General features: G+C 40.5%; 2 protein-coding genes across 2 annotated transcripts; one reads left to right on the top strand and one right to left on the bottom strand.

Moving 5' to 3' along the window:
• Nucleotides 1–1,988: 1,988 nt before the first annotated feature.
• Nucleotides 1,989–17,637, top strand: LOC308103140 (platelet-activating factor acetylhydrolase-like). Its single transcript, XM_080453003.1, has 11 exons — nucleotides 1,989–2,284; nucleotides 3,527–3,651; nucleotides 4,039–4,189; nucleotides 4,412–4,505; nucleotides 4,807–4,875; nucleotides 10,280–10,445; nucleotides 10,857–10,970; nucleotides 11,541–11,632; nucleotides 14,302–14,472; nucleotides 16,030–16,178; nucleotides 16,380–17,637. The coding sequence occupies exons 1-11, from the start codon at nucleotides 2,221–2,223 to the stop codon at nucleotides 16,472–16,474; spliced, it is 1,290 nt and encodes a 429-aa protein (XP_080309129.1). The 5' UTR covers nucleotides 1,989–2,220; the 3' UTR covers nucleotides 16,475–17,637.
• On the bottom strand, nucleotides 11,663–13,290 carry LOC308103141 (3-ketoacyl-CoA thiolase, mitochondrial-like). The gene has a single exon (XM_080453004.1). The coding sequence runs from the start codon at nucleotides 13,104–13,106 to the stop codon at nucleotides 11,913–11,915; it is 1,194 nt and encodes a 397-aa protein (XP_080309130.1). The 5' UTR covers nucleotides 13,107–13,290; the 3' UTR covers nucleotides 11,663–11,912.
• Nucleotides 17,638–18,299: the final 662 nt, after the last annotated feature.

The raw sequence follows: 18,299 nt of genomic DNA, 5'->3' as shown, positions 1-18,299 counted from the left end.
AGTGGTGTAAAGTAACTACCGGTAATTACATTTACTCTCAAGTACTGTACTTATGTACACTTTTGAGGATTTTACTTTACTGGAGTGTTTCCAATTTTCAATACTTATACTTTTACTCCACGCCACTCTCGTAGATGTATTTTTTTTATCCATTTTGACATTTTGTATCTAAAACATGTCAAAATTGATAAAGTACATCTACGAGAGTCTTGATCTAAGGCTAAACTCCACTACACCTCAGAGGCAAATATTGTACTTTTTACTCCACTACAATTATTTTACAACTTTAGTTAGTTACTTCTATATTTTGATGATATACAAAACATAACCTACTTTCAGAAGTATATTTTAATACTTTTGTACTTTTCACAAGTACATTTTGAATACCGGACTTTTATTTGTAACAGGTATTGGTACTCTTACTTAAGTACAAAATGTGAGTACTACTTCCACCACTGAAATACGGGCTACAAAAAAAGAGAGATTTCACAGTTGTTATCAATGTAGGTGACTTTTGTCCGACGTTAATTCATACGTCAGCTCTACTACAGTACTACAGTGTCTGTCTGTTTGTTTGATTGATTGATGTACAGTAAGAGAACAACAGTACATGGAAGTACAAATTCACAATACAAGGTCTACTAAACTGGAAGACTCATTAATCACTGAGCTTGTTTACTGTTGTTTACTTGTTTTATCTGTGTCACAAACATGTATGTTGTTACAACACTCAAGACTCAACAGGACGTTAGAACCGTTGAAAGTGCTCTGGTTACAACACTGGCCACAAAATCAAAGAAACACACGCACACACGACACGCGCGAGTCAAGAAAGACCAAGGCAAGGCCTGCTTGTTTGTAGAATACATTTAATTTAAGTCAATTTTTAATTAAAACATTAAACATAACATAACATAATAGCATATAACAAAACATAACATGGCAAAACATAAACATAACATAATATAACGGTAACACTAACAGGATATGTGGGACATCTCGGCACCTCGATGTAAAAGTGTCTATTTAGTCCAAAATGGTAAAACTAAATAAATAATAATAAGCAAAGTAAAGTATACATGATTAGAACATGCTTAAACATTCGACAATTCAGGACTAATATTTATTTTTGTGGGGGCATAAACAAGAAGTTGAAGGATAAAATCAAGTCTGATAAGGATGTACCGACCGTGCATGTTCACATCATGTACTTTACATTACAGCCATGGTTCACATGACGCTCGTCACAAGCGTCATGGCGCAACTTGTACCTGGTTTTGACACTTTCTCCATACAACCTGTACATCGACATAAACGTTCAAATTTCAAATATAAAATGCTGATCCCACGACCATAAATGTAACAAGTTGAAACGCTTAAGTTTAAGTACCCGTATCTTCCGTATTGTTCAATAAAAAGCATTTTAATCCGATTGGCGGCCATTTCTCTATGTATCAGAGTGCAATACACCTCCCAACCAATAGGGTCGCGTGTTTGAGAGCATATGAAGGACATTTTGATAAATTGGCCACCAATCGGATTAAAATGCTTTTTATTGAACAATACGGAAAATAAGGGTACTTACAGACCCAAGCGTTTCAACTTGGTACATCCATGGCCATATGGTCAATACTTTATATTTGAAATTTGAACGTTCATGTAGATGTACGGGTTGTAAAACAATTAAAACAATGCCAAAACCAGGTACAAGTTGCGCCATGACTGTCATGATATGACAGCCATGTTTCAGGGCTACATTACTTAAGACCATTTTTCATTTTTTTAGAATAAAAAAAAATAGCCAATTTCACATCGAGGTGCGCAGATGTCCATAGTGCCACCTATCCTGTATCCAATATAACATAATTGTAAAAGGAAGAGGAAGATCTTATTTTGAAGTCCACCGCACCAACGGAAGTCTAATTGATTTTGGACTTTACTTGACGGTGGTGTGAGCTTTGATGTGTCAGACTTGACTCGCCAGTGAGTCAACTATTCTCCACTAGTCCGTTCAGTCCCGACTGACTCATGTCACTACCTAGTACCTACCTTTATCATACATTTAGACAATGTTGCGACAGTGACACGCAGCTATTAGCGTCAACACACCCAGTACCTTGTTTGCCCTCCGGAGGCACGGGTTTGTAATCCTGTTGAGTGAAGATAAGTAAATTAACCGAGCTATATCTAGCTTAGCCTGCTGCTGTGTGGTCGAAGTCCATGTTTTCTAATGGGGGACTCGTACAGTTGTTAACCAAGAAGATTTACCAGTGGTCCAAGACAGGTACAGTTAAAGTGTGTCACTTACATCTAGTTTGATTACTGCCAAATACACTGAGTTTCAGTTTTGACAGCTAATGATGGCTGTCAGGTAGTTGTTGGTCTGTGAAGCCAGGTGTATGTAGATCTAATAGTAGTTATTCTCTCTCCCTCTCAAGCCAAATACATTGAGTTTCAGTTCTAACAGCTAAATGATGAAGTTTTAGCTTTTAAAACTATAGACTATATATCTATATACACCTGGCTTCACAGACAAACTATAGTTGGTCACAGACACCTGGCTTCACAGACAGACTATATAGATCTATTGTACAGTTATTCTCTCTTACATCTAATCTGATTCCTGCCAAATACATGAGTTTCAGTTTTAACAGCTAAATGATGGCGGTCAGATATATCTTTAGCTGTTAAAACTATAGATAGCTCTATATACACCTGGCTTCACAGACTTAGTTGGTCTATAGTTTTAACGTATAGATCTATATACACCTGGCTTCAAAGACCAACTATAGTTGGTCTGTGAAACCAGGTGTATATAAATCTATAGTACAGTTATTCTCTCTGAAGTGATGGCAGTTGTCTGTTCTTCACATTTGAATAACAGGATCGACTGTAAAACAAGCCAAAAATAACAGTAATTTAATTCAAAACAGACAATGTGTGCACTGTTCTCTTGTGCAATCACAGGAAGGCTGCATAATACATGGTAATAATATAGCAATACATATTATTTAGTATATACAGTAGGCTAATGACCAGGTGTGTGTACAGCAAGGGTAACTTTACAACAACATCTAGTAAACATAGTAATTGTAAAAATTCTCAAAGAAATAAAGGCCATGAAAAAGAGAAGTTTCTCACTTAAGGGACATGTTAGTGTTGCTAAATATTGGACAGACACCACACTAAAATATGACATTGGTATTTTCAGTACCAACCTTAACCTCATTCATAATTCAAAGCAAAGTTACGAGATTTCTGCCTGTTTCACCAATTTGTTCCCCCAATTGAATACAGTTGAATACTGTAGTACTGGCCTATTTTGTCATATAAAATGTCATTGGATTAATAATCATCATTGGCCAATCCTTAAAGTGTAATGCCAGGAATTGGTATTGGCACTGTATCCCTATTCTTCATTGTTGGATCAATCAAGTCTATTGTAAGTGTCAGGTCCCGTGGTGACATATCTGTCAATTTAATATGCTCTTTGAATAGCTAATAAAGTCTGTTTTTTTCCTTTTAGAGAAGAGGAGGTATACGTACGGATTCTTTGCCATGGGAAACTCCTGTAACCATCTAGGGATCCCGGCAGGCAAAGGACCCTACACTGTAGGATGCACCGACCTCATGATGGATCACACTGCTCGGGTAATGTACATGAATAGAGCCAAGAACGTGATCCATTGCATTTCAAGCTTTTCTCCTTTTAGCCAATTAAGCTCTATATACTTTGTCTTATGATGAATAGTGAAAATAGATGATCTACAAGCCCATCCCGGTGCGTTGTGAGCTTCTCTTTTTATTGGTGATTTTTTAATTTGAAAGACGTTATTGGGGGGGGATTGTCCTAAATAGGGTAAAAGTGGTTAAGTGCTAGGTCGCAAGAACAGGAACCACACATAAAAACGGCAATCAGAGCATATAGCCTGCTACATAATGACCACTTCCTACGACAAACCACAATTGCAGTCATACTCAACACTCTGTGGTCGCATGCTTGTTTGTGTCAACTGATTTATCTGTGTGGGGGAACAGGGCACCTTCTTCCGGCTTTACTACCCTGGCCAGGAGGTGGAGAACGCGCTAAAGCCTGACTGGATTCCATGCAGGGAATACTTCAATGGTCTAGCAGACTTCATGAAGATCAACAGAACGCTCAGTGAAAAGATTTTCAACTACCTCTTTGGTGAATCTTTAAAAAAAAAATCTTTTTACATTTATTCAGAAATAAACACACCATTGGTACAATAATGGACAGGAACATGTAAAGAGTATCTGCGAATGTGTCTTACACCAGTGTGCGTCTTTGAAGCCGGTCTTTATCCATTCTATATTTCAAAATCATTTTCTTTTATAATGTACAAGACACACAACTCAAGAAAGCTCAAATGTGTTTTCATTTTTAAAGGCTCGTTTAAGATTCCAGCATACTTGGACCTTCCAATTAAAAAGGACGGGAAATATCCTGTAGTTATCTTCTCCCATGGCCTGGGAGCATTCAGGTACTCGCAACACTGGCACAATTCATTTTATCAGCCGTTAAGTATATTATATTAACCACAAGCGCTATTTTATGCCTAGTCGTATGATGGTGGCATGCAGTGAAAATAGCCGATCTACAAGCTCACAATGCTTAAGCTTGAATGGCTAATTTAGCAATTTTGTGAAACATTTTGTACATTCTCTCCTATAATAACATGCCCAAACACCATGTTGAAAGTGGTTAACTTAGGAAGTTCAGATGAGTCACCTTTTGTGTATGTAATGATGTTTTGGAAATGTACCTTTTCCTCCTTCTTCTAGGACTCTGTATTCAGCGATATGTGCAGAGCTGGCTTCTCGTGGCTTCATTGTAGCATCAGTGGAACACAGGTATACACATGTAAAACCATTATATTAACTCAGTAACTTGAGCTTCTTGGTGGGCCAAATTAAGATATGATTGATTCTGGTACTGTTCCTATTAATAATTCTATGAGAGAGCCATAAAATCACAAAGGGCAGTCACTATCATTATCGATATCACGTAGTGAAAAAAGCATTGAAATTAAACATCAACACAGGAAATCGCATATTTGAGAATGGAGTTCAAACCACGGGCATTGTGGTGCCTATGCGTGACGCCAGTGAGCAGCAACAATAGACCATCTCCATATACACGCGGTGCACTCGCCCCCCTCTATAAGCGGCTGTCTGTTTATCTGTAGAGTAGAAGTGGAAAGGGTGTGCAGACAATGGCACAGGCCAGGTCATCACTTTTTTTTTTTAACTAGTATAGGCTGCAGGGGAACCTATGGAGGAGAATATAATGGCCTGTCCCACAGTGAGTCAGTCAGTACAAAGCTAAACCTGGTCAACTAAGTATTAGTTTACTATGTATGGAGGGTTTAAGTGGCTGACTTGGAACAGACTGAAGTCATATATTGTGGGTTGCGCGGATGTACGTTAGTAAAAGAAAATATATGTACATCCTCAGATGTAAAATTGACGTTTTAAATTTGTACCTGCCATGGGCAGATAAAAAAAAGAAGGTGAAAAGTCAGGCCTGTTTAGCTTTGCGCCATTAGTTGAAAGTCATGTAAATTAAGTGGTGTTCTTTTTAATGATGTTATCACACAGGAGAAACAACAACTATCGGTACATTTCACAACAACGGCAAATGGAGCACTGTGGCATTCTTGGCGGTTCCAGATTCTCTGTCACTGGTCAAGTGACTCTTACAGGCTAGTCAGGGTGCCTGTTCAGCTGGGCACAGAATTGGGAGGATTAGTGTGTTTCTCCAGACGTGTTACGCCCCCCCCTGGTGAAACCCCTTACTGTCAGGTGAAAAGAAGGCTGGAAGGGACATGTGGTTGTCTACACACCCTCCCCAGACCAACAGTAGGGGTTGGCACAACTTGGCAGTGACAGGGACTATACATATGGGTGGAATTGGCAAAAGCACTAAAATTGTGGAGAAAAATATAAACAATAGTTGATCAAAGGGACGCAAAATCAACTTGAGCATAAACATGTCAGATCAGAACAGATATTTGGGGTGTGCTCTAATGCATCCATCATATGTAATTGTGACCATTCCTCCTCTCATCGTGCCATCTCTCTAATCTTCTGTTTAATGAAAAAATCACACCCTGTGTGAAGTGGGCGGTGTTTTGCTAGCTAATCACAATACTGAATGGAGTCAACCAATCATGTACAAAAGATAAATACATTTATTGAAACACTCTTTATGATGGACGAAACCATAACTTTAAAGTTATGGTTTCTTATATAGGGCTATGCACATGTGTCATGTGACACTGGCCAATCACAGTCCTGAATAGATTGTGATTGGCCAATCACAGCGCAGGATAATTGTACAAATTTCCAAACCTTACTTATAGGGGCGGTTTCACTGCCCAAGATAATTGTACAAATTTCCAAACCTCACTTATAGGGGCGGTTTCACCGCCCAAAAAAAAATCACACCCTGTGTGAAGTGGGCGGTGTCTTGCTAGCTAATCACAATACTGAATGGAGTCAACCAATCATGTACAAAAAATAAATACATTTATTGAAACACTCTTTATGATGGAAGAAACCATAACTTTAAAAAAACAAATTTATGTTATGTTATTTAAGTTATGGTTTCTTATATAGGGCTATGCACATGTGTCATGTGACACTGGCCAATCACAGTCCTGAATAAACTGTGATTGGCCAATCACGGTGCAGGGTTAGGCGGGGTACATTTTTGTAAATTTTTGTAATTTTTTGTAAATTTTTGGCCAATCACAGCGCAGGATTTGTTGTACAAATATCCAAACCTCACTTATAGGGGCGGTTTCACCGCCCAAAAAAAGAAAACAGCCTAAAATATAATAAAAACTAGAAAATGTGCTCCTCGGAGCACAGGTCTCCGCCAGTACTGTTCCTGATTAATCCTGTCTTACCTATTTATATTACATATTGTCACGTGTCACTTGACCAATGTTAGCTTGGCTGATGGAAGCTCACTTCAAAAAATATAAATGATTTTTTGAAGCACATTTGCTATTAGTAGAGCGGATAGTAGGAACAATCGTTCACTTTGTGATACAAGCGTGAAAATTGGCATGAACATTCCTTTAGGTCAACTCTTTGACTTTTTTAATCGAGCCACTAAAAAATCCAAGATGGCGGCCATTTTTCAAGATGGCCGATACCTTAGTGGGCAGTTAAGTGATATGATGGTTTATTTGGTGATACAAGCATGAAAATTGGCATGAGCAGTCTCTGTGGGTCACTTGACAATAGGCCACCCACAGCTACTTGAAATTTCAAGATGGCGGCCATTTTTCAAGATGGCCAACACTTTAGTGGAGCATTTAAGTTATATAATGGTTCATTTGGTGATACAAGCATGAAAATTGGCATGAGCAGTCTCTGTGGGTCACTTGACAATAAGCCACCCACAGCTACTTGAAATGTCAAGATGGCGGCCATTTTTCAAGATGGCCACCACCTTAGTGGACTAGTTAAGCTTAAGAAATCATTTAGTTGGTGATACAAGCATGAAAATTGCCATGAGCCGTCTCAAAAGGTCATTTGACAAGAAACCGCCCACAGCCACTTGAAATTTCAAGATGTCAATCTTTAAATGATACCTTTTCTCATAGAAATGTATTGGGTTCCTCAAAAAGCTCTGTCAAGAGAGGTTGTTTGACTGTGTTTTGTCTGACTCCTCGCCCACGACCTGTCCAGTTTGGTAAGACCTGTCAGGAGTTGCCTCCCACCGGCATAGCTCTCAGGGTTCACTGAGGTAGGCCTAAACAAGCTCCCTTACCACGACAAGGTAACAGTCACATGGGAGGATATATATATATATATATATATATATATATATATGTATATATATATATATTGTTTTTTTTAAACTAACAGCCATTACATGTGTCAAATAAATACTAAGGGGTGGGGAAACAAAAAATAAGATGAATAAATTAGCACAGTTGTGGTGCTGATAAGCACAGTTGTGGTGCTGAACGGACAGTGCTCCAAAATTATGAGTAATGGCTAATACTGAATGGCAATAGCCACGGAACCATGACAAACGATACTAAGGAACTAAACTGAAAATGTGCTTCACTGTTAGATATGGCAGTGGAAGGCAGTGGAAGCAATGTTACAAAGTAACAACTGAAAATTACACAGTAATAGACTAGATAAAAAGTAAAACATGATGCGTCGATGTGACGAGGGGAAGCCGAGCCATAGGCCTCCACTTGAAAACACAGAGGACAACAGGGAATAACTCTGGCAAAATAAACATGCAAATAGGTTCTAGCAGGGGCAACTACATAGGCATGTGAAACTGAGTCCATATCTGAAGCAGTTACACCTTCCAGTACATGCCTTGGAGCACCCACATTTGGTCAACTCCCAACAACTCTCCGCAATAGGTGGAAGTGGAGTCCAGAAGACTTTCCACTTCTCGTCCTGTTCCACCCATCCCCAGTCAGATGGGCTCGGCATTTGTGGATGTCGCTTCAATGCCTGTCCCCACACGTATCCAGCCTCATAAGAAGCATGTTTGGCATGCTCTTTGAGTGCTGCTTGAGTTGGTGGGATCAAGTCATATTGTCTTTGCTTTCTGGCAAAGAGATCAAGCCTGGCCTCGTTCACAGTTGTGACATCGCTGGACCGGTCATACATTAGATCTTCTTGGCCTCTTGACATGGATATCTTTGGTATCTTCAGTGTCTTCAGCAGATGTAGATGCTCTCTTTTGGGTCCTTTCCAGCTCTGTGTTGTTGAACCTAAGTTTACAGCTTGAATTATATTTTGCTCTGTTTCTTGTCGATGTGCTTTCTATGCCATCACCTTCATCTAGTCGGGTTGGACTAAGTAAGATAGGCAGAGCATTGATCTTATGAAATAATGGAACATTTCTTGCAATGGTATCATAACCAGTACGATCGTGCTCTCTGTTGAATAAACTCGGCTGAATGAGTTTTTCCTTGGTGACCTGCTGACAAATTAAACATCTGTCCCAGTTAGTTTTCACAACTGTTATGATGGCTTCTGCCATGTCTGCAGCATAGGCAGAGGCCGAGGGTTTATCCTTTTACCACCTTTTACCAAGCACTTTGATGTATGGGATACAACTAAGTTCGTGCCTTAACCCTACACTTAGTTCGATCGTTCATCCACAACCTGTCAATTCAGGTGCGGCTATCTAACTGTTTTGGGGTAAATTAGACAGCATTTGGGATACCAACTTTCAATTAGCTGACATTGAACCCCAGTGATATATCACCAGTGTGCCCTGGTAGTGCAGATATTCACTCTTATCTAATCTATCTATGATCAACAAATCAACACAACTATATTGTGATGTGTTAAAAGTTGTTCTTTAGCATAATAATAATAATCGTCCTTAATGAAAAAAAAACATACATTTCTATGAGAAAATGTATCTTTTGAGGATCCAGGGGGTGGCCATCTTGAAAATAGAAATGTAAAGTGGCTGGGAGTGTTTTCTTGTCAAGCAACCCTTAGAGACTGCTCATGCCAAATGTAATGCTTGTATCACCAAATAAACCATTATATAACTTAATTGCTCCACTAAAGTGTTGGCCATCTTGAAAAATGGCCGCCATCTTGAAATTTCAAGTAGCTGTGGGTGGCCTATTGTCAAGTGACCCACAGAGACTGATCATGCCAATGTTCATGCTTGTATCACCAAATAAACCATTATATAACTTAATTGCTCCACTAAAGTGTTGGCCATCTTGAAAAATGGCCGCCATCTTGAAATTTCAAGTAGCTGTGGGTGGCCTATTGTCAAGTGACCCACAGAGACTGCTCATGCCAATTTTCATGCTTGTATCACCAAATAAACCATCATATCACTTAACTGCCCACTAAGATGTCGGCCATCTTGAAAAATGGCCGCCATCTTTGATTTTCAAGTGGCTCGATTAAAAAAATCGATAAATGACCTCTAAAGATGATCTGTACCAAGTTTCACGCTTGTATCACCAAGTGAACGATTCTCCCAAAATATTGCTTTTATCCGCTGCACTATATTTATAGGTTTCTATGTCATCATGCGTCTCGCTAGCCAATCAGAGCATTGGTGACAACAATATTGTCACATGTCAGGTGAAGCTTGACCAATGTTAGCTTGGCTGAGACGGGGGGACACACGGAAGGACAAGAACGAAAACATACTCTCCACCTCTGGCGGAGACAAAAACATATAAAAACATACATTTGCAACTGCATCACATTGTGTTTATTTATTGTAATCCAGAGACGAGTCTGCCTCAGCTACATATTATTACCGAGAGAAGACAGAGTCTGAGAAGGAAGATGCAGCTTCATCTAAAGCATCAGCTCCAAACAACCTGGTGGAGGAGTGGATGTACTATAGAGCTCTGCAGCATGGGGAGCTTGAATACCCGCTCAGAAATAAACAGGTAAGTGTATGAAGATGGTGTAGGGCAGTGGTTCTCAAAGTGGGGTCCGGGTAGCCCCAGGGGTCCTTGAGGGGGTTCCAAGGAATTATATATTTGAAAGACAGTATGGGGGTACCTGATACAAACTGTACAACTTGGGGATCCTTGACTGTCAAGGATCCCTTGTGTTTTAGAGACACGTTTTCCCCACTGGAATAACTTGAACAGTGTTCCATGATGTTTTACCTTCAGCCTGGTGGCCTTTTGCAAGAGATGATACTAGTTGTTTTTAGGGATGTTTCATACAGTACATACAATAGACACAGGTGTTAAAGTGAGGCAGCATGTAAGGGAAAGATTGAACCGTTTTTTGTTGATGTGCCACATAAACATAGACCTAACCACAAGCTATTCCTTCTTGTCATTTAACAGGTGAAACAGAGGGCAGATGAATGCATTCGCGCTTTGGATAAGCTCATTGAAATCAACTCAGGGATTGCAGTGCAAAACGTGCTGCAAACACAGTTTGACTGGACTACACTGGAGGTACCAGTGGATCAAGATCACAAAACGCCTGACCATATTAACCACTTGAACCTTAGCGTCCTTAATCTGGGAATGTCATAATAGGCGAACATTTGGCAAATATAGGCGGACATTCGGCGAACATAGCAGATCTACAAGCTCACAAGTGTCAGTCAGAGTGTGAGCTTGTAGCCCGGCTATATTCGGCGAAGAGACTTGGTTTAGAGGGGAAAAAGGCGGGGGCCAAAGATAGAGCCCTGGGGGGACCGCGGTCAAGAAAATGTTGCTGCGTATTTAAGGGTTTAAGTGGTTAATTGTATTTGTACTTATCCTTCATAGTCTGCAAGATCATATATTCTTTTTGCCCAAGACAACTGCAGTGTATTACTTACAGACAAAACTGTCAAATAAACACTTCATAAAAATCAATACAGTAATACTGTAGCATGCATGTAGTTAGTTGGCTCATACAAATTACATTAACCCAACAAAGCGTCAAAAACATCAAGCTATCATACTGTGGTCACTCAGCCTTCTATGAGGACTTAAATCTTGTGTCAAATCTTGTTCCTCCTGCCCTCTGATCATCAGAACTCCATGGACCTGTGTAGGATAGCTGCCATGGGCCATTCCTTTGGGGGGGCGACAGTGATTGAAGCACTGTGTAAAGAAGTCAAATTCAAGTAAGTGCATTTTAACGATCACCTGTTTTATAGGTCAATTTAATGTTTTGTCTCTGCTAGTTTCCTGTCATGTGTTGGGTGAAAGCCTTGTATCTCCTTGTACGTGAATGAGATGACTTGTCATTTTATGGGTTTGCGTTAAATAAACCTTTTGGTGCCAAAAGCAAGTTATTTTTAGTATGGATCAATGGCATATCATTTTCTGTGAGTGGACGGCTTAGTCTTTGTCTTCTCTGATATATTCTTCAAGGCACATACAGTAGTAGTAGTAGTAGTTTGTTCACTGAGTGTTTTCCAGGATGATGGCAATGCCCTGGCCACCACCAATGCAGGCAGAACCAATAGCGTACTTTCCACCTCGTCGCCTGAGCTCGTGAGCCAGGTGGGCGGTGATGCGTGCTCCAGATGCTCCGAGAGGATGTCCAATGGCGATAGCTCCACCATTGACATTGGCTTTCTCTGGGTCCAGTCCAAGGGCTTTTGAAACGGCGAGGAATTGGGCAGCAAATGCCTCGTTCACCTCCACAAGATCCATGTCGTTGATAGAAAGGCCAGCCTTTTTAAGAGCTTCTGTGATGGCCGGAACTGGGCCAATCCCCATGATGCTTGGGTCACATCCTGACACGTGATAGGCCACTATTCTGGCCAATGGAGTGAGATTATGTTCTTTCACAGCATCCTCACTGGCAATCACCACAGCAGCAGCCCCATCAGATACTCCTGATGCGTTGGCAGCGGTAACAGTTCCTCCCTCCTTGAAGACTGGGGCAAGCTTAGCCATCTGTTCCAATGTGGTCTGGGGACGAGGGTGTTCATCATGTGTCATAAGCACCTTGCCCTTCTTGGCCTTCACGTCGATGGGTGCAATTTCTGCTGTATAATGACCTGCCTCATGAGCCGCCTTCCACCGTTGCTGGGTCTGGTGTGCAAACCTGTCACACTCTTCTCGGGTGATCTGGTATTTCTCTGCCAGGTTTTCTGCGGTAACACCCATAGGGGTCTTGATGTGCAGGTCTGTGAGCCCTGCCCACAGTGTGTCCTCCAGCTTGAGGTCAAATCCAAGCCTGGTGCCAAATCTTATGTTGCGAACCGCGTAGGGTGCCTGGCTCATACTCTCCGATCCGCCACACAAGACAACCTCTGATTCCTTTAGGCAGATCTCCTGAGCACCATTGATTATGGACTGAAAACCAGATCCGCACAGCCTATTCACGGTAAGAGCAGGCACCGGGATTGGCACGCCACACCTGAGACCCACATGACGTGCAATGTAAGGTGCATCTGCCGAGCTCTGCATGACATTCCCCATAATGACACTGTTGACGAGTTCTGGGGCCACACCCCCTGCTGCCAGGGCAGCCTTGGCAGCATGCTCGGCCATATCAGTGGCACTGTGGTCCTTCAGCACACCACCATACGTACCGAAAGGAGTGCGCTTGGCAGACACAACAAATACACCTCTGAGAAGCGACATGATGTTGATTCCAGTCTATGAATGTATTGTATAATAATAATAAAGTAGACTTTAGACTTGAAAGTGGAGTGTACGTCAAGCAGTATCGTCTCGACTAAAACGCCTTCACCTTTCGCCTAAATACTGATATGTTGAAGTGTATTTTTACACACCGAAAATAAGATTCGACAGAAAATCTGAAATGTCAATGTTCAAGTAATTTCTTCATAAGAAAACTAAATAAATGTCATTTTATTTTTAGGTTCATTGTAAAAGTGGTTAATATTTATTGCAAGTCTTCTTCTGCTCTAACAAAATAGTCGAAAGTAGCTACCCATACCAACAGGTCCGTGCTATTGGTCACACCTTATGTGTCTTTTATTACAAATATTCGACCACTTACGCTATCCTATCCTATATTAAGGGAGGACTGGGCGGGCGGACGGACCACGTCGTCACGCACATGTCACAATGACTCAGTCATAACCATATAAGGAGTTCCCAATGCAACTACTCCCAAATATGGAGTAGTGTGTTGTCTAACCTCAATGTCGTCATGGCATCAGGCGCTAACAAATCAGTCGGCTCCATATATGGGCACAAAAGGGGGCATGCCCATATATGGGCATATACTGATGACATCAGGGATAGATAATAGATGTGCTTTGTATTTTCCACTATCTTTGAATCTTTTGAAAACCTTCACCTTTAATGACATTCCTAAAATAGCGATGTCAGATTGAAAGTGGTTAATCAAAGAATAGAGCTTTTTTTTTGTAATTAAAGTATTTATTCACTTTTCAACAAATAAACATGACATAACATAACAGACAAAGACCAACAACACAACAGTACAAATAAATTAAACAACAACAACAACATAAAAAATAATAGAGCTTTTGACTAAAGCTCATAACTGCATTAGATCCATTGGAATGTTTTGAATTTTTTCTTTTCACCCGACAGCATCAATCTGAAAAGGGGAGGTCAAATAATGATGAACAATCTTCTTTGCATACTGTAACGGTGCGTTTTAACAGCGGGCGATCAGGATAGTATTTTCCGGAAGTGCATTATATGTCTATGAGAGCCGGCAACTACTGGCGATAGGGCGAAGTGGGCGGGGGGCGATGAAAGATGGATTTTCTTTATCTTTTGGACGATGTCGCCCGAGAGTCGCCCGCTGTTAAAACGTACTGTTATGCTCTCTGATTAGGTGTGCCATTGCCCTGGATGCCTGGATGGTCCCTCTGGAGGAGGAGATATTTCCCCAGGTGAAGCAGCCCATCTTTTTCATCAACTCAGAGAAGTTCCAGTGGGTGGGAAACATTATCCGCATGAAGAAGCTGGAGTCAGCTGCCATTCAGAGGAAAATGATCACCATCAGGTATAACAGGACGTTCTGCCTCCTTCCCAGTAAAAGATGAGTGAGTGATGTCACAACAAAGGGTCATCTAGCAGGACGTGCTTCAGACTCATGGGACTATTCAACCACAAAACGGCGCTGTTGTCAAATTAACACAAATGTATACAGTAGTTTGTTGCAGATACTTTCAATCAACAAAGTATATCATTTTGGTTGCGTGACAATTATCTAAAGAGATGTGCAATGAATTATAAATAAAAATGTCAGGGCACCATGAAACTACAAGATACCGTAGAAGACACTTCTGATTGTTTGTAACGCCACTGTCCTATCCTTGGTGTCTTTATGCTAGATATGAGTTAAAGACATTACAAGTTTGCGGGTTCAAGATACCAAAAACAAGGCCAGTTCAACAACTCTCAGGCAAATCTAGGTTAAATGTCACCTTAGACTAGTGGAAAACTGTCCTCACTATCCAGAATACAATACACTATTGAAATAGCATGCTGATTGCAAATAACTTTGAGTGGGATATTTCACTTAAAAAAATAATTGGGTCATTTTATCGTCTACTCAGGCTTTTGTGAGCCCCCTAGACAGTTTTTAAGTTGCTTGATTCAGTATTTAGATTTGATATTCATTTTATCAGACACGCCCCCCTTCCCATCCAAACATTATAACTTCAAACTCTATTTTTAACATGTTAGACTCATCAAAAACACCCGTCCTTGGTTCTGGTGACTCATCCTCCCCTCCTAATACGTGAGAGCCGTGTTTTTTCGATTACTTTTTTCTTTTTTTATAAATTTTTTTTATTGTATAATTTGTTTTCATTTTCCAAAAGAAATATAAAATCACACCCAGTGTGAAGTGGGCGGTGTGGTCACAGTGGTCATCACAGTGATGGAAGTTCACTTAAAGAAAAGTAATATTGTGGACCAACCATTGTACACCCCTAACTTAAAAAAACCCATAAATGTGTTTTTTTGTTAATCATGTTAGATTAATCGTAAACAAAAAAAAACATAAATGTGTTTTTTTTAAGTGCATAGTTCTATTTATAGGGCTATGCACATGTGTCATGTTTCACTAGCCAATCACAGTCCTGAATAGACTGTGATTGGCCAATCACGGTGCAGGGTTAGGGGGGTACACTGGTGGCCAAGCGCAGGGTTGGGGGGGTGCAATGTCCAAACCTCACATATAGGGGCGGTTTCACCGCCCAAAAAATAAATGAAAAAAGCAATTGAAAAAACATGGTCTCCTCACGTATTAGAAGGACAATATCAGTCACCAGAACCAAGGACGGGTGTTTACGATTAATCTAACATGATTAAAATGGAGTTTGAAGTTACAATGGGTCTATATTGGAAGGGGGGTGTCTGATAAAATGAATATCAAATATCTGAATACTGAATCAGGCAACTTAAAAACTGTCCGGGGTGCTCCCAAAAGCTTGAGTAGACGATAAAATGACCCACATTTCTGATCTCTAGACGTGGAGCATTCTTAATAATAACTTGCATAGTATTTTCATTCATGATGTGGTAATGTGAGGTTTCTGTGTTCCCTCGTCAGGGGTGCAGTTCATCAGAGCTTTCCAGACTTCACTTTCCTCACGGGAAACTGGATCGGCAAGCTGATGAAGCTGAAGGGAGAGATTGACCCAGAACTCGCCATGGACCTCTGCAACAAAGCGTCATTAGCCTTTCTGCAAAGACATCTGGGTAAGGACAATGACAGATTCACGGACAGGATGGAATGTCAGTGGACTGAGGTTCACACCAAATATGCCTTGCCACGTGCTTGAGCAGAATGTAGCTTGTATAACATATTTGGCTTTTGTACACCGTACTATCCATTTCATGTACTTTTGGTCTGGATGGATAAACAGTATATCTTATAGACTCTGTCAATCAAATTTTCAGGTATGAATAAGGATTTCAACCAGTGGGACCCACTAATTGATGGCCAAGATGACAACCTCATTCCAGGAACCAATGTCCATATCTCCGCCATCTGATCTCTCCCGTCTAATGTTGTGCCTTACATGACTGGTGAAATAGTGATGACGACCTGACCTGTACTTGGTTGGTCATACCTCTTTGTATGGGATCCCTTTGGACAGCCCCTAACGTGTCAAGCCAAGACAAGACAGTATGTCATAAGGATTGGGAGTAATGTTTGGGACTGCACCACTAAAGAGTTCAGGTTTGGCAATGGCAGCAAGCAACCAAGTCAGCACTCAAGAGCAACTTCGTTTTTTTTGTGCCAGATCTGACTACAAACATCATCGCATACCATCTCAATCAGTGTTCTGGTATGTGTTGCACTGGGCCTTGAATGTATGAACAGCTGATCAAAGTGTAACATTGTCGAATCTTGACCATTATCAGTACTTTCTTGGGAGAAATATCTTTCATTTTGATACAGGCTTTGTAAAGGTGTTTTATACTTGGTTTGCGAATTGGTGTCTCACACTAAAAATAGCCGATCTACAAGCTCACAACGTGTCGCAGCGCGACACTTCTAGAGCGTGTAGATCAGATATGTTTGGTGTGCGGTACCACATGTAATGAAGTATATCAAGCCCTATAGTCTCCTAGAATTTATATAAAGCATCTTAGACATACTGTACACCTACCGTATGCCTATCAATTGTTGTATCAGAGTATGTATGGGTTAGGCAGGGTACTCGACTTGGAACAAGTTCTATCAGAGACAGATTATGGTTGCAGTGTGGTTGTATGTGGTATGACTCCAAATAAAATGCTAATCCAATCCAATCCATAGGATTCCAATCCATAGGATTAAAGATACATAGTTTGTTTTCTATAACCATAGCTTAATAATTAATAATTTAATTGAGTTAGTAATGCAGTATATTACTAAGGCCAAGTAATATAGACTTGTTTATCTAGCACAATTGCAAAGAATACAGTGATCAACAAACAACTTCTCAATATCATTGGGAGAAAGCCCCACTAACGCATGATTTCAGGAAAAGGAATTAGTGGGATATTTACTCAATTAAGATACAATGTGCCTTAACTCAGTACTGTCCATCCTGGTTCCCTCCAGCAGCTCAATGCAACATCTCACTTTTCACGTTCTGCCTATCTATCATTCTGCAGTTCTTGTCTTATATCTCTTCATTTGTACACTACTGAAATTAATAAATTTGATTTGTATACAAATATTATACTGTTTCAGGTGACATGGTTTGTTTCATGTGAAACATTAAGATTATCATTGTCAAGCAGTGAGTCAACAAATACAGCTGGTAGTTAATCTACCAGTGCATAATGCTAATGAAAACTGTAAGACTTTTGAGTGAGTTATTTTGTCCCCTAGTTCAGGGGTTTTCAAACTTGTATCACGGACACCTAATTAATTAATTTCAAATGTCCTAGATATAGTGACATTGATACATATTCTACTGAAATAATTTCAAGTGTACTGAATTATAGTTAAACAGCTTTTTTTTGGCTGGGGATCCCCTGGAATCCAATCCCTCAGTGACCCCTAAGGGTTCCCCAGACCTCACTATTGAGAACCACTGCCCTAGTTCATAACATTGTCAGAAAGTGTAAGCCTTCAGAGATCAGAACCGACAAAACAGGAGTTGCCGGATGGTACACCACAGCAATGACATGCACACGTATGCCTCTTTCACAATACAGAGCTCTTTCAAAGAAGTGCGGTGAAGAGAGAAAAAAGGGTAGAGCCTGCAAACTGGTTCACCAGGGTTCCGATGAGGAGTATCCTAAGGAATCAAAGTTACTTAGTTATTCATCGGTGAACAAAGTGGGAGCACATTTGGCAGGGTGTGGACTCGACCCTTATCT

This window comes from Gymnoscopelus braueri (assembly GCF_963280865.1).
Source record: "Gymnoscopelus braueri genome assembly, chromosome: 16".
Classification (NCBI taxonomy): Eukaryota; Metazoa; Chordata; class Actinopteri; order Myctophiformes; family Myctophidae; genus Gymnoscopelus; species Gymnoscopelus braueri.
This window is presented reverse-complemented; position numbering and strand designations above follow the sequence as displayed.